This window comes from Anolis carolinensis, unplaced genomic scaffold (assembly GCF_035594765.1).
Source record: "Anolis carolinensis isolate JA03-04 unplaced genomic scaffold, rAnoCar3.1.pri scaffold_8, whole genome shotgun sequence".
NCBI lineage: Eukaryota > Metazoa > Chordata > Lepidosauria > Squamata > Dactyloidae > Anolis > Anolis carolinensis.
In genome coordinates this window covers 14,797,584-14,819,143 of record NW_026943819.1, presented here as the reverse complement: position 1 = coordinate 14,819,143, position 21,560 = coordinate 14,797,584, and the positions used below count along the sequence as shown (strand labels likewise).

The following is a 21,560-nucleotide window of genomic DNA, read 5'->3' as shown; positions in this document are numbered from 1 at the left end:
GGGGAAGGCATTCAATGCAAAGAGCCATGGCACAGGAACAAGGTTTTGGTGGTAAGGGGAAGGGACAAGAAAGCAGCACAAAATAAGCACTAAGGAGGTTTGTACAAATAAAAACAAGTAGTAATTAAAATGAAAGACAAGTTAAGCGAGAACAAAAAGTTTCTATAAGACACATAGAATATAAACGCAAATGATATACTTGCCATGATAATTGGTAATTACATCTAGAGGAAGAATCAACAAGAATTTCAGACCCACATATACACACTTTGGAATATAAAAGGGGATATAAGGTACAACGAGCATACATTACGACCACATTTCACCACATATTGAGAATTAAAAGTAAAGTAAAGCATAAAAAAGTGAAAGGACCAACTTCCCAAAACAAAAGGTTTAAAGGCAGCAAGATAATGGATGGTGCGTAGGGTTCTGCAGAGGACTCTCCTGAATAGCTCACCCTGGGGAACCATGGTTTCATAGTGAACTGGTCTCTTCACAAATAATAGAAGAACATGTCTTAAAGACAATGGTCTTGAAAATTTCCCCTCACAACAATTTATTTAAATATCTACTACCCAGCTAACAACATCAGATCCCGGCTGATGGTGGAAACTAAGTCATGTCAGCCCTGGTTAATACTAGGATGGGATATTTCCAACGAACACCAGGCTATATTTCAGAGGGAGGATCTGTCAAAATTACTTCTGAATATTCTTTGCCTGAGAAAACCCTACGGAATTCACTGGGTCACCATATGAACAAACGACAAGCTCTATTTATCTCCCAGACACCAGGACTATCACATGATTTCACGATGTTTCGATAATACTTCAGCATCAGTGACGAATAATTAAAAACATTACAGCTGAGATCAGGCAGCTCTAAGAAAACTTCTGCACAAAAGCTTAACCAAAACTTAATGACATTAAAGACAGATTCTTCAATGATTAGCTATTTATCCGTCTGGAAACTGCTATTTCCTAGCCAATGTTTCTATTTGAAATCTGTAATCAAGACAACTAACCAAACTGGATTATAAACAAGGTAAATATTGTTGCATTGCCACAAAATCATTAAAAACCAGTCAGCTGACAAAGTATCAATTCCAGGTTAGATAAAAATGAAAGGCAAGGTCAATGACCTAGTAAAAGTTCATTGATAGAAAGCTGGCAAGAGAGTAGATGACAATTTGGGGGGGGGGGGGTTATTTCTTGGGACAGGAAACTTGAAAGCACTTCCACTAGTAACTTCTCATTCTTGTTACTATAACAGACTAATTACTAAATATTTACGTTTAATCAGATATTTCTGCTTCATTATGTGGAATAGGATATAATCCTGGAAGGAGCACAATATAAAGAACTTTCCACAAAGGTTAATGATTTAAAAAGCAGCACCCTGCAATATTCAGTAATGTTTACAGCATGGTGGTTTTCCATGCGTAATAACCAGGCACTATTCCATAATATAATATACAGGCCTGGAGCCCCATCCTTCTGAGGAACATCTGCTTCACTAGCCCTTGTTAAAGAGCAGAAATTGGAAATATGTAAGGGTTTAACATGCAGCTAACTCCTCAATCTGAACATTTTCACTTTACAAGCAGTATGATGAATACTTACAATAGGATATATGCAAATGTTGTAGCCAACACTAAACTTCCTCCCACAAAGATGTTCAGAGAGAATGAATACATGACTGGCAGGGATGTAAGGTATAAATGCTCTCAAAAATACAAAATGAGAGCTGACACCTCTACAAGAGTTGCACTTATAGAAGGCCTGTACTTCCAGTATTGACTCCTTTTAACTTCAGTATTTTGCAGTGACTGGCACCTCTAGACTCACAGCGTTTAGAAATCTAGCATTTAAACATGCTTGAATCCAATTAAGAGGACTGAAATCTGATCAGTGTACATAGATCAAAGACAACATTGAATACCGTTACAAGACTACAAGTTCAAATGACATCAGGAACATGGAAGAATGTTGATTTTCATGCATGCACTAGGGAAGAATTTCTATAATAAACTTTATTTCTCATATGTCAGTGACAAGCATCAGAAACACCAACCTGGCAGGAATATGCCCAGATAAGTTAGTTCCATTCTAAACACGTCATTTGGGGGAAATTCCTATGTTTTTTCCGTTAATATTACTCTTTTCAATTATTTAAGAGTACTTACAATTACAAATTTGGACATTTCTGCAAGCTGACGGTGCAGGAAACCAAGGAAATGGCATTCTCTTAGCATGACAGAAATATAACTAAGGCTTTAAGAAGATACTTGGTGTCCTAATATGATGTATCTGTGTGGAACACTTTGCACAACGAAAGTAAAATTAACACTCAGAAATCAACCTGAGCACCACAGCAGCAAGCCCACTTGGATACGTGCTGATGAACATCCAATAACAAGTGCACTTTATTAGGATGCCAAAGCACTGCAATGCTTTCCAAAATACAAGACAAAGAAAAGGTGAGCAAAGAATAGGAAAAATGGCCACCAGAAGAACTAATGAAAGAGCTGGTAACAGGAGAGCACAACAAATGGAGCAGTCTCATTACAAACACTGGGTTCACCTTTAATGATTTGTGAAAGGAAAACAATGGAATACCGTTGAAAGATGAGACAAGCCATAACTTTACCTAACTGCACATGCCCAGAGTCAACTATTCAGAGAGTCCTAATCTCCAGAAAGGTTAAATGCTCATTATTTGCATACCTCCTACTGTTAGCACTCTCAGCCGCTCCTTGAAAACTGCAAGATCTGGGGAAGAAGGGAGAGGTGGGATGCAGAAACGAAAAGACAGAGAGACCCAGTCAAAGTTAGCTTTTTAAAAAACCCTGAAGAATTGTGAAAATAGTCATGTAAAGAGAAAGTTAGTTTTTACACAGTGTCCACACACATACACAATCAAAACCACCAAAGAAGAAAAGGGGTTGGAATAAAAGATGACAGGACTATAACTGGGGAAAGAAATCCTTGGATGAAGCTTCCAGAGCCTACCACAAAGGAGGTACAAGGAGTAAGAGGCATATAAGTTTAAACTGTATAATTAGTAGCTACTATTTTATTTGTGATCTTCTCACTACCTTCTTAGAAATACACAAATAAAGTTATCAAATCAGGGGTCTCTAGAGCAGACTTCCAGTCAAACATCACAACTGTACAAGCGAAAACTTTATGAAAGAATCTCATTATTTGGTTTAGATGAACCAGGTAACCTTTACACTTCTTAAATATTTTATTAATACCTACTATGCCTACAAGAAGGTGTACTCATATTCATATTCTTATTCCACTCTAGTTCTTCTGCTTTTATCTTCAGAGATATTTTATAAGGATAGGGATTACTTCCAATAGCTTTGCCCCAATTGTCTTCTTCATTATAATATACTTTTCAAGACCGGCTATTAAAAAGCAATAGTTTACTAGCGAGATTTTGCCAAATGGTAACTAGTTTTCTATTACAGTAGAGTCTCACTTATCCAACATAAACGGGCAGGCAGAATGTTGGATAAGCAAATATGTTGGATAATAAGGAGGGATTAAGGAAAAGCCTATTCAACATCAAATTAGGTTACAATTTTACAAATTAAGCACCAAAACATCATGTTATACAACAAATTTGACAGAAAAAGTAGTTCAATACGCAGTAATGTTATGTAGTAATTACTGTATTTACGAATTTAGCACCAAAATATCACAATGTATTGAAAACATTGACTACAAAAATGCGTTGGATAATCCAGAATGTTGGATAAGTGAGTCTTGGATAAGTGAGACTCTACAATAGTATAATCACCACCAATGTTTCATCCGTCTTAAATGAACTCAATGCCCAGAATCCTTTCTGCCCTATACAAAATCCCTGCTATCAAAATGCTTCATGCCAGGAAGTTATAATAATAAATAATAAAATTTTATTTATATACCACCCTATCTCCCGGATGGGACTCAGGGCGGTTTCCAATCATAAAAACACAAACATTACATAGCAACATAATAACACATTATTAAGCAAAGTAAAATAATACAATTATAGCAATAAATAACACTTACATGACCTGATCAAGGGGACGGGAACCATAAACCCAATATATTGAAATGTATCATTTTAGGCTAGAGAAATCTTGTGCAATATATTCAGGCCCAGAAATCGGCGGTATTCCAATGTAATTATTCAAAAACCTGCCAACACCACCAAGTCTTCAGTTCCTTACGGAAACTGGATAATGTAGGGGATTGCCTGATCTCTTTTGGCAGTGCATTCCAGAGCCGGGGGGCCACTGCCGAGAAGGCTCGTTCCCTCATCCCCACCAGCCGCACTTGAGACGGTGGTGGGAGCATGAGAAGAGTCTCCCCGGATGGTCTCAAGGTCTGCACTGATTCATAGGAGGAGATGCAATCACGGAGATAGGTAGGGCCCGAGCCATATAGGGCTTTATAAGTCAAAGCTTGCACCTTGAATTGGGCCCGGCAGTTTATCGGCAGCCAGTGGAGATGCTTTAATAGGGGCATTGTGTGCTTCCTATAGCCGGCTCCAGTTAGAAATCTGGCTGCCGATCTTTGAAACAGTTGAAGTTTCTGGGCCATCTTCAGGGGCAGCCCCACGTAGAGAGTATTGCAGTAATCCAGTCTGGATGTAACTAAGGCATGGACCACCGTGGCCAAGTCAGACTTCTCAAGGTATGGTGCTGGCACACAAGTTTTAATTGTGCAAAGGCCCTCCTGGCCACCGCCGACACCTGGGCATCAAGCGCCAGAGATGAATCCAGTAGGACCCCCAGACTGCGGACCTGCGCCTTCAGGGGGAGTGCAACCCCGTCAAGCACAGGTTGCCACCCAATACCCCGATTGGTCCCACGACTGACCAGGAGGGCCTCTGTCTTGTCTGGATTAAGCTTCAACTTGTTAGCCCCCATCCAGTTCGATACAGCTGCCAGGCACCTGTTTAGGGTCTGAGTGGCTTTCTTGGAGTTTGGTGGAAAAGAGTAGTAGAGTTGGGTGTCATCTACGTAAAGATGGCACCGAACTCCAAAACCCCGGATGACCTCACCCAGCGGTTAAGTAGGTACGGTCTCTTACTAATCACCGAGTACAAAGGCCTTCCAGATACACCTTGAAAAATGTTGTATCTATGATAATTATATTGTTGTAAAATAATAGCATCCACATTCCTACAGTGTAAACGTACATTGCAATGGAAACTTAACTCCTGGTTAGTCATCATTCTGTGCCCTTTAAACCAGCTGACTGTGGACATTGTAGGCAGTATGACAAACATCTGAATTTCAGAGACAGGGGGCTGGTCATCAGAAAAATGCTTCTTCTAGAGAAAGACCACTGTCAAGACAGAGAATGCTTTTGGACTTATATAAAGAAGTCAAGTCAGAGCAACATGCTTTAGGAATCTATTGGTTATTGACTCCTAGGTGAAGTACAAAGCAAAAGCCAAAAAATTGGTCTAAGTTACTTAATCAGTCACAACTTGCAACACACTCTGTCTTTCAGTCATTAATGCAGATAACTCACACTCATCTGTGTGAGTTGTCCTTTTAGACTGTCTACAATTACAGCAAACAAGATGAATTAAGATCATCTAAAGGCAGTAGCAGGGAGAACACCTTTTATGCTGCAGTTGACTGGTGGCATTTGAGGGAACATGATAGTCACGCTTGTTTTCCGCCACTCTACTTTAAAAAAACATCACAACTCAATTACATCTAAGTTGATTATGTAAGAAATATGAGATATTGGAATAAATTCTGCTAGACTCTGGAACAACAGGACTTGTCTACGTGTCAACTCATCCTTCAACAATTGATTGCCTCTACTCTGGTTAAGACTAAACAACAGATGGCACCTAATAACATATTGAGAAACTGAGTACCAACTATATATGTTGTAAGAGCTCTTAAGAAAACTCAGGAGTGATAACTCATTTCTGTTTAGAAACAAAACTTTTTTGTACTAAAGGTAAAAGGTAATATCCTTGTATCCAACTACCCTGAAATAAGTAACACTCTTTCTGAACTAAATGTTTGTTTTGATATATTTTCAGCAAAATACTGTCTTCAGTTGAAACTGCAAAGGAGACCTGTGACTTTCACAGAACACACAAGTCCATCGTTCTTTACTGCTTAGCTGTTGAAGAAGCATTGTAGCAGAGCATATGATTTGCATGAAGGTTCAATCCATATTCAGTTTAAAAAATGAGATTGTAGAAAAGGTGTCAGGCCTGTCAGTAACAGTAAACAAGAATGAATTATATGAACAAAAGATCTGACATGGTATATGTAACTTATTATCTTCTCCATGCAAGCAATTCAATATAAGATATATTTGGAATATCAGCTCCATTTTAAGTATGCTTCTAGCTCTTAATACTGCAAAGACAAGACTAGGAGTCTATACCCAACACCTGGTGAAGTTCTGATGGAAACTGAGACAAGGATGAGACCATCAACTATGGCTTGCAGGGCTAACTGTTCCCTTTCCTATTACTAGCAGTGCATGGTGATCCATACTTGTATCTCTTTTGTATTATATGTAATTTCAATCTGAACAATTTATACTAATTGTATCTCTTGTCACAAAACTGCAGTTACCTTAGCACACAGCATCCTGCTTTTTTATTTTGGTAGTTCAGGATAGACACAACCATGGTATTTCACAATGAACAGAAAGATACTACTTAACAATGGATATACAATTGTTTGGTACTGTTATTCCATGCACCTGGAATCACTGTATTGTTGTTGATATCTTGTTTTGAGAGATAATTTGCAATGTCTATCACTAAAAGTAACAATGTGCCATGGCACATATTTATCAGAGCACATCCAATACTATCCCAAAACCCCAGTAAATACGACATATGAGAAATTCGAAAGATCAAAACTGGTAAATTGTAGAAACATCAAGTACCTTTAGTGACCTTAAAACAGTTTGAAAATACTAAGACCTTTCTGGTCAAACCAAGTTAACACGAGCATTTGGCATACATACGTTCTCTCTGGAAACGAGTGTATTTATAAATAGGAATAGTAAAAACTTAAGACGTACATATACAAACATTCACAGAAAAGCGGAGGTAGTGTACCGCTGATCTAAGTGAATGCTTTTGTATTTGTGTGTATTACTAATACACTATTAATGAAAATACATCTACTTTTAAACAGAGAAAAAATGGGCTTCAGAGCCTGATATCCTACTGTGCAAAATATCCTACACGCAAACATATGTATTGCTACAAAATGTCATTTCTGTTTACACTTACTGTCACTACTACCCCACATGCACTGTATGATATAGCACGGCTATCCAGTATTTAACAAGTTTTCTGAATATGGTTCAATAATTTTGTTGGAATTGGGAAAGCTACCGTGAGTCATATTGTGAATTCTACAAGAACATGATAAAAACACTCTTGCCTCTATAGTTGACACCCATGAACCCACAGGATCCTAAAATACAGAAGGCAATAACCTAGGAATGTCAACTGATTGCCATGTAACCAATCAAATGATGTGTGAATATTCTCTAAGACATCAACAGAGAAGCACTGTTAAAACTTATAGAAAATATTAATCAATTATATTTTGTTTTTTCACCAATACACCAAATACAAGAGTGCCATTTATGAATGTCTCAAAAGTAGATCATTTGTTTACATCACATGCATGAATATTCTAATCACATGTCAATCTTGAAAGGGGTTAGTGGTCATTATTATTAATGTATGCTAAGTTAGAAGCATGCTACTTAGAAGCGCTTGCGGAGCCAGGTTGATTAACCTGTGGAAAGCACAGCAATCAATAGAGCTCAGCCACCGTAACCTGCACTATGCTTAGTAAAAGGGAGAAAACACTACTGGGATCAAAATTAAAGAGCGGTTTGGATTGTACTGGAAAACCAAATTTCAAAACCTGATCAGTTCACACTCCTTCACCTGAGTGACACACATGCACCTCCCATTATTTCAGTCTCTTGATTAGAATTGGGAATGCATTCCAAAGCTTCCTTGTCATGATCACTGACAGAGCCATTGGTTAAAGTTGAGCCATGGATTCAGCTTTTCTTAGCTATGCAGCTTGCCCTAACAGTGTGATGATAAAAACTAAACCTAATGATGACAACTAAGCCTCAAGGAGAGGTGGGTAAGAAATAAAATAATAATTATTATGAAACTGAATGCACAAATGCCACCATGACACTTGCCTAAAGACTTTTGCTGGTGACGCAAGTCACCATTGCTCCAAGCAAGAGCCCTGCTTATCTTTAGAATACTGAATGGTTGAGAGATGGTAAAGGCAAATTTGAAAGCCCAAGCTTTACTTGCCTCCAAATAGCATTCATTTCCTCAGAGAGGCAGATTGTTTGCACTGCTAACCTAGTGAAAGCCATTTATTACTGAACTAAAAGTAGCTAGATATTAAGAGAGCAAGCTGTCCTGTCAGGTGTATGTAACAACTAGTGGCTACAGTGGAAGGTGCCAATGGACAGATACTACTGACTGCCATTTAGTTTTTAAAGAGTGATCATCATGAAGGAAACTTAAGACCTTTCCCTCCAGACTTAGTGAAGCAATCTATGTAGAAGCTGTGAAAGTGAAAGAGGAGCTCAAGCAATGCGGGCACTAACTGCTTCCGGAGCCCTCACCCAGTTTGTCTGTGGAAGTGATAATATCAGCTGGAACGGAAGAGTCCAGATCAGCATCCAAGATGCCCAGTGGGTCGAGCTGTGCTACATGATGCCCTCGAATCTATGAAATGGGCCAGGGATGAAAAGGAAAGTGGACACCGAAAGAGGGATGGGGGAGCGGGAACAGAAAGGAAAGGGGTATAAAAGTTAAAAATTACATTAGAATTAATTTGCAGAGTAATTCTCACCGACGTTTGGAGAATCAGAAACTGCTGAATCATCAAAATTTACACAACTAATGCCGAGAGGATCAAGCTTGGCAATGTGGTGACCCCTGACCTGGAAACAACAACAAAATTAGTAAATGTTGGTAAAACGCAGTTTCACTTAGAGCAGTAGTGTTGTATTTCAATAGTATTTCTGAACATGATTTCATTCTGCAGCTAATATGGTAATTTATCTAAGAATTTAATAAAAGCAATAATAATTTATATTACACATTTTGGTAAAGCAAGGCTTAGATATACTACAAAGACATTTCAATGTCCAAATACTCATTTAAAAAGAAATTTAACATTTCTAAGTTTTAAGAAAGTTTCTTAGAAACGTACTATAAAAATAATATTTTTTTTCACAGAAATATGTTAGGTAATTGGTTGTTCCCATTTCAATACTTTTACTGCGATATTAATCATGGTTTTTCGGACTACCTTTACAGCCAATACATATATTATATTATAGACAGTACATGTGATTCTGACGTTCACGCATAAAAGATAACGTCTTTGTGAATTAACAAAGTTAAATATCTGAATTTGAGCCTCTTAAGACAAACTCCAATACATCATTTTCCTCTTTAAAATCCTCCATAATGGCTGAACTTCAAAAGAATTGGTTTTTAAATGTATTAAGCAGTGTTTCTCAAATTCTGCTCTTCCAGGTGTTTTGGACTTCAGCTCCCAGAAATCCCAGCCAGTTTACCAACTGTTAGGAATTGTGGGAGTTGAAGTCCAAACATCTGGAAGAGCAGAGTTTGAGAAACATTGGTATAAAGAATTCATCAAATAACTAAATACTTGTAAAACAAAACGACTTTGACTTACCAGCTCCTTTCTGTGAAGAACTTGAATAGTAGTAAGAAATATGAATGTCAAAAATAAAGACATTTCAATGAGGAAGAATGTGTCCCAAAAGCTATACTTTGAAATATATAGTAATTTCAAAGCATTTTATGTATTTTTAAATTAGCATGTTTATCTACTCCAGGCATTTTATAAAGAACATGTAACTATGTAAAATCACATAAGGATAAGCCTGTTTCCATAAGGGCAGGGGAGACCATAAATGTTAAAAGGAGTTCTGCCAAGCATTGAATATAACAGATATCACATAATATATAAAGTATGCCTTCATTCTGTAAAATGGGCTTGGAATAAATTTGACATCAGATCATGCAGTAGGACAAAAATGTTGACAGTATAGTGGTAACACCCAATACTAGTATTGCTCCTTTGAGTGTTTAATAGAGATATAAAATATTATCTAGTTATAATCTTTCAACAACTCTACAAGGTAAAACAGAATTATCATGCCTCATTTTGCAGGTGGGAAGATGTTTATGATTGATGCTGCTTCTAAAATAAAATGCTAGAAGACTGAATATATGTTTGGCTAGTAATACCAACTTGCATTCCGAATGCGCAGTGTGAAGGTGCTAACATAATTATTCAGATTTTAAAATATGTCTTAGTCTATATTTTCTAGATTGCTTAGGAAAATAAATTAGTACTCTCCCCCTTTCCCAAAATCCCATATGCTATTATAGAAAGAAGCCAGTGACCTTTGTCAGATACAACTATAACACTTTTCTGCTGCAAATGAACTCAATATTTTCTGCAAAGCAGGCAGCATCTCATAGCAGCAACTGGTTACACAGCAATGGCATGGGGGCAAAGTATAATCTTAGGCTTCAGTAAACACAGGCTAACTGATGGATGAAGTGTCATTCTTTTTGAAAATGAAAGGAGAAAACCTGAAAACTACAAACAAATTTTATTCTGATGACTGGATCTTTCAACCTGTTTCTAAAATTACAGGTAAACTATAAGCTTACAATATGAGATCATCAACTGGATCCTTATATACCTGGCTTCCTTTCAGCAAGGTTAATTCTATACTTTTTCCTGTTTTATTACTATTCAAGAGCAAGTGATTACACTTAACATCACTTGTTTACTTACTGGCAAATAGAAGCCTATCAATGGATTTCAACATGCTTACTGGCTCAATTCAGTGAGTAAAATGGCACATATATATTTGTAGGCAGGGAATATAAGGCACTTACTAGTAGAAGAATAAATATTCTAGCCCCTCTTAACTAATAACACAGGTTTATTATGAGTTAGGAATCAAAATCAGAATCTCTACAGGAAAAGAAAGGCATGAAATAATCTTACCTGATATGCTCTAATAAGAGATTGGACTGCAAGATGATCTTCTACCAGTTTATCTACATTCGGCTGTGCTTGAACCAGAGATTGTGCATGTGTTAGTGTGGATAGGCTGGTACTCAATGGAGGGGGGCTTTGGTAGGCAGTTCCTGGAACAGCTCCAGCATTGGCATTGCGGAAAAATATGTCCCATGACTAAAGGAAATAAGCATAAAATTTCATTTTAATGGCAATCACTTTTTTGGCCTTGATTTTGCCATTTTATATACCTGACACCATTTTACCACATCTATATACAGTAGAGTCTCACTTATCCAAGCTAAACGGGCCGGCAGAAGCTTGGATAAGCGAATATCTTGGATAATAAGGACAGATCAAGGAAACGCCTATTAAACATCAAATTAGGTTATGATTTTACAAATTAAGCATCAAAACATCATGTTATACAACAAATTTGACAGAAAAGGTCAATATGCAGTAATGTTATGTTGTAATTACTGTATTTACAAATTTAGCACCAAAATATCACGATATATTTAAAACATTGACTACAAAAATGGCTTGGATTATCCAGAGGCTTGGATAAGCGAGGCTTGGATAAGTGAGACTCTACTGTATATAAAAGAGTGATGGCATCATCTATATATATAAAAGAGCGATGGCATCAGGGCAGCAGACAAAACAACAAAACTACAGGCCCCCCAACCTTGAAATTTGACAACACAACCCATCATCCACGCCTCTAGGTTGATACAACAAAAAGAAAAGAAAAATAAAGTCCCAATTAGAGAGAGAGGAATAATTGTTTTTATCCTATTGCTGGCAGTTAGAAGGCTAAGCTCCGCCCACTTGGTCTCCTAGCAACCTACTCAGCCCAGGGGACAGGCAGAGTTAGGCTTCACTTAGGCCTCTTCCACACTGCCAATAAAATATAGATTATCAGATTTTAACTGGATTATATGGCAGTGTAGACTCAAGGCCCTTAGACACAGCTATATAATCCATTTATAATCTTATATTATCTGCTTTGAACTGGATTATCTTGACTCCACACTGCCATATAATCCACTTCAGTGTGCATTTTATACAGCTGTGAAGAAGGGGCCTGATATAATCCAGTTCTAAGCAGATAATATAACATTATCAATATACAGTAGAGTCTCACTTATCCAACATAAACAGCCCGGCAGAATGTTGGATAAGTGAATATGTTGGATAATAAGAAGGGATTCAGGAAAAGCCAATTAAACATCAAATTAGGTCATCATTATACAAATTAAGCACCAAAACATCATGTGATACAACAAATTTGACAGAAAAAGTAGTTCCATGAGCAGTAATGCTATGTAGTAATTACTGTATTTACAAATTTACCACCAAAATATCACAATGATTTAAAACACTGACTACAAAAACATTGACTACTAAAAGGCAGGCTGCGTTGGATAATCCAGAACATTGGATAAGCGAATGTTGAATAAGGGAGATGCTACTATAATATTAAATAATTACTGTGATAGAATAATACAGAAAAATATAATCTCTAAAACCAGGACAGTAAATAAAGGCCAACAGTCTGAAAGCAGGGAAATTAGGAATTCCACAAAGGAAGCAATCAGGGCCAGCTAACATCTCCCAAGAAAGGATTCTTCCAGAAAGGAAGCTGAGAAGAGAGTGAAGCAATGTCTATTACCAATGTCATTATTATTATTATTATTATTATTATTATTATTATTATTATTATTATTATTATTATTGTGTTGCTGTGAACCGTGAAAATGAATACAATCTGACTCCAAGTATTCAAAAACACTAAAATCAGAATATATAAAAATTACTGTGGTATAATAAAACAGAACAATACAATCTCTAAAATCAGAACACTAAATAAATGAAAACACTCTGAAAACAGGGGAATTCCAGACAGGAAACAATCAGGGCCAGCTAACACCTCCCAACAAAGTATTCCCATCACCAAAGTCTGGCAAATCCTCTGCTTTCTGAGGGCCACAGACAGTAGCAGCACATAAAATATCTCAAACAGCACCACTCTGAAAACAAGGGAATTCCAGACAGGAAACAATCCGGGCCAGCTAACATCTCCCAACAAAAAATTCATTCAGAGAGGAAATAGCTAGGATTTAAAGCTGCAAGGCCATTTCATGCTAATCATTTTTCCTAAGTGCAGCATTCATACTTGCCTCCAACAGACAAAAAACCCCAGAAATATTGTATATTCACAACCTTTAGGAAATAATACCCCCTGATGGTGCAGCGTGTTAAAGCGCTGAGCTGCTGAACTTCTACACCGAAAGGCTGCAGGTTTGAATTGGGGGAGCGGAGAGAGCCCCCACTGTTAGCCCCAGCTTCTGCCAACCCAGAAGTTCTAAAATATGCCAACGAGAGTAGATGAATAGGTACTGCTCCAGCGAGAAGGTAACAGTGATCCATGCAGTCATGCCGGCCACATGACCTTGGAGGAATCTACGGACAACGCCACCTCTTCGCCTTAGAAATGGAAATGAGCACCAACCCCCAGAGTCAGCCACGACTGGACTTAATGTCAGGGGAAAACCTTTACCCTTTACCTTAACTACCACCAATTCCTCAATACTTTATTTCCCATACCACCATACTTCGCCACAGCAACGTGTGGCCGGTCACAGCTAGTTACTGTATACAATGGGGCTGGAGCCTCCATGGATTTTGGTATTCATGGGGGTCCTGCAATCAAACCGCAGCACATACCAAAATATACATCTCTTGGAATTGCATAAACGTTGTTGAACATTTTCGTACCTCTGTATTCACAGCTATGGACAATATCTCCTAATGATATTCAAAATATAACCTCCAACCGACGGGTTGTGTAGTCTTCTTCCTCTCCCAACTTGCAAATCTCACCAAATAGTTAAAGCAGTGGCATTTGTGTAAAGTGGTGTTTTAGGCTTACGGCTTGAAACATTATTTTTAAACTACAACTCCCAGAAGCTCGCAGCCAGTACCATTTCTATGTTTTGGTTTCAGTTCTTACCCTCAGCATGGTTTTCTTGATTTCTACCCTCCACCCAGCCATCTGGTTTTTTTGTGGGGGTTGGGGGGCAGTTACTTCAGTAGTTTTACATTTTTCATCTTACAGAAAGACACAAAGGTTACAAATAAAGCAAGACTTACATTGAGAAAAGAACGTGGGAGGAAAAGGCCCTATACCCCAGAATCCGATCCTAGATTATCTGCTTATCTCACCTTATCTGGCAGTGTAAACTCATATAACCCAGTTCAATGCAGATAATCTGGGATCAGATCCTGGGATATCGGGCAGTGTAGAAGGTTGCAGAAATACTGTCTGCAAAAATGTGTAACCAAAATGATCAGAGGGTAGGCCCTGTTTACTAAAGGATTCGACGTAAGGCAAAATGCCTTATTTAAAGCCATGACAGAGTATACAGTTAGGCATAGTGTGAAGAACATAGATAGGAGGAAGCTTTTCTCCTTATCTCACAATAGTAGATCTCCATTGATCTCCTTGTTCCACTTATCCTTCTCGTAATCTTCTCAAATCCTGTTCCCTTCCAAAAGAGCCAGTCAGATTTTAAACAAATCTCCAAACTGTTGATCTTCTCAGTCAACTTCTCTTCCTCCCAACCTACTCCACTCAATCTTTTTAAGCAGTTGTTGCCAGTTATGTGTTATATGGCATCGAACTGTGCCTCTATGTTCGGAGTTCTGAGTCTCCTCTGGGGTGAGAAAGGCAGAATATAAACGTAGCAAATACATAATTCTGTCCTTACAAAAAGGCCAGATGGATTTTAAACCTGTTTCCAAGAGCATCAATCTCCGTGCCCCACTCCTCAAAAGCATTAGGAGAAAGAGGAAAGGGGTGACGAGATTGATGGGTTGGAAAGCAAGGGAGAGAACTTCAGTGGGAAAAAGTGAGCCAAGTGATAGAACAAGGAAAGAGTTTTTATGAGTGTGCTTGTTTAATTTCTTGCCTTTGGAATCAAAATATTTTAATTTTCCTTTAACCCTAAAAATAATTTAATTCTACCTTTTTGTACTTTTTACTGGGGTATTTTTTATCTATATTTGTTTTAATTTTTGCAAGTTGTGTTGAGTCCCAAATGGTGGGGTAAAGGTGGTATGTTAATAATAAATCCAAGCCAGAAAGTGGGTTCATGAAATTATGGGCACAAAGGAAACACGACTATAAACTGTATCAGAAGGGGTAGAAATGCTGTGGATAAAGAAAGAGTAGAGATATTTGATATGCACATCTGTTTTATCAAAACGTAAATTATATCTGTAATTAACACATCATGCATAGCTGACAGGGATTCTTACATGCATGTTTGTGATTCAGACCAATATACATACACCTTCATGCTTTAGTTATGGACAGGTATATGGATTCATTCAGCAATCATATTTGTGTTTTAGAAGTCTAGTACCAATGGATACAGTGCAGCATGAGTTAGTTTGAGGAGAGTTCAACTCAGACCTCCACTGTCTTTTGATGACTACATGATCATAGGCCTCTGAATAAAATCCCACATTATCTGTTTTGAACTGAGATACATGGCAGTGTGGATTCTGATATTTCAGTTCAAAACAGATATTGTGGGTTATTCTGTTTTGATATTCTGGGTTACATGGCTGTGTGAAAGGGCCCTTAGATTGCAGGCCTGGAAGGATAAAACACCTGTCTCCTATTATTCAATAATTTCAGTATCCCTTAGCATATAGATATCTCTCTCCTATAGATATCTGGATATTAAGTTATGTTTAGTACTTTACACATTGGTGCATTTCTATTTGTATTGTGTCTATTTTTTATATAAAAAGGTGGGCAGTTAAGAGCTACTAGCCCATGTAGGCAATAGTTGTGTTTTGTATTGTTTTTAGCTCATTTTAATGTCTTTGCATATTTGATTATTTTAATCTCAGATACCATTTAGGTTAATACAGTACTTGTCCTTGAACTATTTAATAAATGGCCTTGAGCCAAACCTTCCTTAGATAATACGGAGTTGTTGCCTTGGCAATCCTGCCCTGTCCTGCCCTAGCTAGTTTTACAATAAGCTAGCTGATCTGGTTTGTGCGTCAGCATTCTTTGACCTTCAAACAAGTCACCTGGCTTTTGTTCAGTCTTATCTTGCGAGACAGGAACTACTTTCCTTGAGAAAATTTTATAGGTCTTATGGGGTGATCTGATAGCAGCTCGAAGTTCAGAACACTCACCAATACAATATTAGCGTTCCAAGTTCTATATCAAACTTTTTTTGCATGGATATATGTAACAGAAATCCAGGATATAGCATCTCCCACCCCACATATAAGGAACAAGTCAGTTGAAATATGACTTATACAGTTTCCAATCAGAACATAATAAAAATATTTTCAGCTATAAGGCTTGTAGTTGAGCCTCTTTGATATGCTTCTAGAGATCACCAAAAATAGAAAACTAGTGAACTGCCTCAACACTGTGCCTTGTACTGGTCTTTGGATGTGGTATTTACACAACAGTATAAATAGAACCCATCTTAATGTTTTTCCTCCAATCCCGATGCAGATCTCTATTAGTGTAGATGAGATAACCAATAGCAGCTCAGCTTTTTCTTCGCAAACACTGGAGGAAACAAGCTCATCCTAATTTGTATCCATTCTGGAGTCAGGAAAACAATTCCTCAGGCGAAGGTGGCCATAAACGTGTCAAGTTAATTCCAGCGTTGATTCTTTCACCAATGTTATTCTTGGCTGGCAAAGTGTTTCCAGTTTATGCACATATGAAGTAGATTCTTATGGATCCCATGATCTTCTTTGAGCTGGAGTCCCTGCTCTGAAAGGCTGCACTTACCTCAAGAGTCAGAGCATTAAGATATCAGCAGTAATATGTAGAAGACAAGGTTTTACTGCAGGAAGGCTGAACCTTACCTTATGCACACTCTTAGGATTTTCCAACCAAGCATAGTACATTTCCTCCACATAGTTTGAATTAGTCCCACTCAAAAATGGCTCAGCAGCAACAGGTGCACTGTAACACCTGATTTGCTGAAACGTCCTGGGTGCTGCTGGCCTGTTCTGAGATATTGTCTTAACAGTCTGTGAGGCCGTTAGTGGCCTCAATTTAGTAGCACAAGTCCTTAAGTGAAACATTTTGTTCTGCAGCAACAGCAAGGTTCCTGTGGAGAGAGGAATAAAAATGGTTTACCTATTGCAATAGTAACATATCAAAGCAATTTGAAAACTGCTGTTTGATCAAAAGAAAGGTAGCTACATTGGCTTCGTAGGCTGTACAGAAAGCTCTGTCAAATGATGGGATATAACTACAGAAATACAATGCTTATTTTTTTAAAGAGTGATATTTTAATGAAAGAGTGATATTTTAATGATATTTTGATAAATTGTAATGGGATTCTTTAGTGGTCAGATAAAGAAAAATAAGATTTAAGTAACTGAGGGGTGGCTATTTAAAAGAGACCTTTAGAAGTAACAGGTATGATGATGGATGGAAATTAAAAAATCTCACTTCTGAAATAATTTCTAACAGATAAATCCTTTAGCTAACTGCTATTCTGAAAAAAATAACACAGCAATGGTGCATCAGATGAATATTTTATCTAGTTTACCCTGCAACACTATACTGCTAAATGCTTCCTGGAAAAATAACATCATCCTTATACTGGGTCAGATATGCTGGCCTAGCTCAGATGTGTCGCCACTCAGTTATGTAAAATCCCAATAAAAGAATACTGGTGACAGTAACACAGTAGTGACAATAATAAGGTCATGGGAACAGCCCTTATGACCACAAACCTAGGGACTGACAAATACTCTTTAATTTTTTTTAAAGTCCCAATCTTCTGACAGGAACCCATAATTAGTCAGGAATGCTCAAGATTAGTATAGGTACGGAAAAGAAAAGCCGTTTTTCATTAGCCCTTAGGTACAACATTCCTCATTCTGCTCCCTTTCGCTGATGATATGTAACAAAAGCAAGTCCCCAATTCACCTCCCTTTCTACATCTGACACCATTCCTGTTTCAAAGTAAGCTTCATGGAGTGACATACTTTTTTCTTGCTGTTTAGAGTATCAGTTTTTAGCAAAATTTGAATGAGATTCCATTTTTATAGTCAGGATTTGGCTTTGGCTATTTTTAAAATCATGTTAGAGGCGACTTGAGAACATACTGCAAGTCGTTTCTGGTGTGAGAGAATTGGCCATCTACAGAGATGTTGCCAAGGGACGCCCAGATGTGATAGCTGGGAGGCTTCTCTCATGACCCTGCAAGCTAGAGCAGACAGACAGGAGCTCACCCCGTCTCGCGGATTCAAATCGGCAACCTTTAGGTCAGCAACCCAACCTTCTGGTCAGCAGTTCAGTCGGTACAACAGTTTAACCTACTGCACCATCACATTAATTGATTTGCCAATTAATAATTTAAACATATATTGAATTAGGAACTTTAGCTATTATACTCCTAATTCGATATTCAAGAAAACTAAACATCAATTCAATTTTCCCCTTTAACTTAGTTATTATCTCTTAAAGTGATCTGCAAGGTAATCATTCTCTGAACACAGGGTTGCCTTAGACGTAGCACAGATTTCTCAATGCGCCCTGTTGAAGAATGGAGAAGTATGAGGTGGGAATGAGGGGGGACTAGTTCAAAACCATACGTAGTCACAAAGCCACGGGATAACCTTAAACCAGTTATTTAAAATGTTTTTTGAACTTCACCAAATTTGTTTTTATTAATGGCTTCAATTTTCAAATTTTGTTGCGTAATTTGTAAAATCATAATGTAATTTGATGTTGAATAGGCTTTTCCTTAATCCCTCATTATCCAACATTTTTGCTTATCCAACATTCTGCCGGCCCGTTTAAGCCTCCGATCATGTTTAGACTCTCTTATAATACACATGAGGACCGTTAGACTCTTTTTTTAGCACTTTACAATTCCAAGGTCGAATACTTCTATCTTATCTACAGCAATTGCTGTATTTTATTGTTTTTACTAGGGGGTACTGAGAATTTATGATGTTGTGTTGACTGTTGATTGCCTATGTTTTGTTTTGCATTTGTTGTATTTTGTGTCACACCTTGAGTGTTTTGTGAGCCGCCCAAGTCCCTCTGGGAGATGGTGGCAGAATATAAATAAAGGTTTATTATTATTATTTGCACAAGGATACAGTATGACACCAAACGAGATATATATGTGTGATGTATTTTCAGATGATGCATGCAGATCCCAGTAAGGTGGCCTTTTGCAGTAGACAGGTTGTAATTTTGTCAATGTTTATTATTATTAGACTCTTTTTTTAGCACTTTACAATTCCAAGGTCGAATACTTCTATCTTATCTACAGCAATTGCTGTATTTTATTGTTTTTACTAGGGGGTACTGAGAATTTATGATGTTGTGTTGACTGTTGATTGCCTATGTTTTGTTTTGCATTTGTTGTATTTTGTGTCACACCTTGAGTGTTTTGTGAGCCGCCCAAGTCCCTCTGGGAGATGGTGGCAGAATATAAATAAAGGTTTATTATTATTATTTGCACAAGGATACAGTATGACACCAAACGAGATATATATGTGTGATGTATTTTCAGATGATGCATGCAGATCCCAGTAAGGTGGCCTTTTGCAGTAGACAGGTTGTAATTTTGTCAATGTTTATTATTTCCAAATGCCGGCTGAGATCTTTTGGTATGGCACCTAGTGTGACGATTACCACCGGGACTATCTGTACTGGTTTATGCCAGAGCCTTTGCATAAAACAGTACATTAATTGCATATTATTATTATTAGTGAAGGAAGGGCTTCATGAGAACCACCCAGCAACAGCAAGGGTGTCCCTCTGGGCAGCTAAACCAGGCAATTCTAACTGGATGGCCCCTCATGAGGGTCTGCCTCCAGGGGCAAACCAAGAATGGGCAACTTGGAAGTCCCTAAAAAGACTAAGAAGAGGAGTGGGCAGATCAAAAGACAACCTGGCAAGATGGCACTACCTGGAGGAATCTTTCACCTTGTGTGACTGTGGAGCTGAACAAGCAACTCCTCATATGTATGCTTGCCCACAATGCCCTGCCTCATGCACGGTGGAGGAGTTGTTTAAAGCTACGGACAATGCGATTGCTGTTGCCTGCTTTTGGTCCAAAACTATTTAGCTGTTTGTGATTCCTTTATTTTATCACTTTTAAACTTTTATTATGCAATGCTTTTGACACGAAATAAACAAACTATTAGTGAGACTCTACTGTATTGGTTAGTCCTATTTTAATGGTAACTCTCAGCTAAATTTATGCGGCATCTAACAGTTAACACAGGCATGGGCAAACTTGGGCCTTTCAGGAGTTTTGGACTTCAACTCCCACCATTCCTAACAGCCTCAGGCCCCTTGCTTTCCTCCTTCAGCCACTTAAGCCATTGAGGGGGAAAAGGAAGGGGTCTGAGGCTGTTAGGAATGGTGGGAGTTGAAGTTCAAAACTCCTGGAGGGCCCAAAGGCTACATTACATGAAGCCTTAATCGATATTATCTCCACCATATGTTGTGCCCCGCCTCGAGTTGTGAGGAAAAAGGGAAGAATAAACAAAGTGATTATTATCAGAAAGGACTCGCCATGGATCCCACTTCAAGGCCGGAGGGGATGGAGCTGCGGCCTACCCAACCCCGCCTCCCACACCCCGACGGAAACCGGCGGGGCTCAAACCCGTCCGCGAAGGACACTCGGCCGGCCACGCTGAGAGCGGCTTCCTTCCCGAGGCCCTTCCCTTCCCTCCAGGCCTCAGCGCGGCCCCAAACCGCCCAGGGCCGCCCCTCAGGCCGCGCTACCTGCTGCCGGCGCCTCGACCGACCTTCCTTCCCCTCAGGAGGATTCCGAACTGGGCTTGACAGCGCCAATCGCCGGCTCCGCCTCTCTCGCTTCCGGGCGCCGACGTGCTTACGTCACCATGCATGCCAGGAAACCCTAGATTTGAGTCTTTTAAAGATAGAGAGAACTCAGATCAGTCATGGGCAAAGTTGGGTCCTCCGGGTGTTTTGGACTTCAACTCCCACAATTCCTTAGGAAGTCCAAAACACCCGGAGGGCCGAACTTTGCCCATGACTGTTTTATCTCCTCCCAACAGTCCGCAGACAGGTTCCCAATGAGCTCCTTCCTCTGCAGCCCTGCAGGGCCCTAATGCTTGTCTCTCTGCCGCCACCCAGTGGACATATCAGGGATTGTTCTTCTGTTCTTGATGTTCGGCTCCCTCCTTAGAACCGCAGAGAACTCCCCGACTCCGGTGTACGGTCCCTTGCTGCCCCCCAGTGGCCAGATTGGGAAACGGCAGCCCTTTATTATATTTCTCCCATTGAATCCCTTTGAGGAAGGAAAGAAGCAAGGACAAGTCTACAAACACAGCATTGTCCAAATACAAAGCAAGGAACATGAAAGCCACTGCAGACTAGCTCAAC

General features: G+C 38.8%; 1 protein-coding gene across 4 annotated transcripts in view; it reads right to left on the bottom strand.

The window, feature by feature from the left end:
- ogdh (oxoglutarate dehydrogenase) overlaps positions 1-21,130 on the bottom strand; it is a 38,426-nt gene extending 17,296 nt beyond the window's left edge. The window contains exons 1-5 of one of the 4 annotated variants that reach the window (XM_008116020.3): positions 20,937-21,130; positions 17,036-17,283; positions 11,111-11,299; positions 8,903-8,993; positions 2,730-2,774 (exon numbers count right to left, since the gene is read on the bottom strand). In XM_008116020.3, the coding sequence (XP_008114227.1) occupies positions 2,730-2,774; positions 8,903-8,993; positions 11,111-11,299; positions 17,036-17,257 (547 nt within the window). In that variant the 5' untranslated portion in view covers positions 17,258-17,283; positions 20,937-21,130. Of the gene's footprint in view, positions 1-2,729; positions 2,775-8,672; positions 8,776-8,902; positions 8,994-11,110; positions 11,300-17,035; positions 17,284-20,936 lie in introns of all 4 variants that reach the window. The other 3 variants (XM_008116019.3, XM_008116021.3, XM_003224217.4) reach the window with 3 other exon arrangements.
- Between the last annotated feature and the right edge of the window lie 430 nt (positions 21,131-21,560).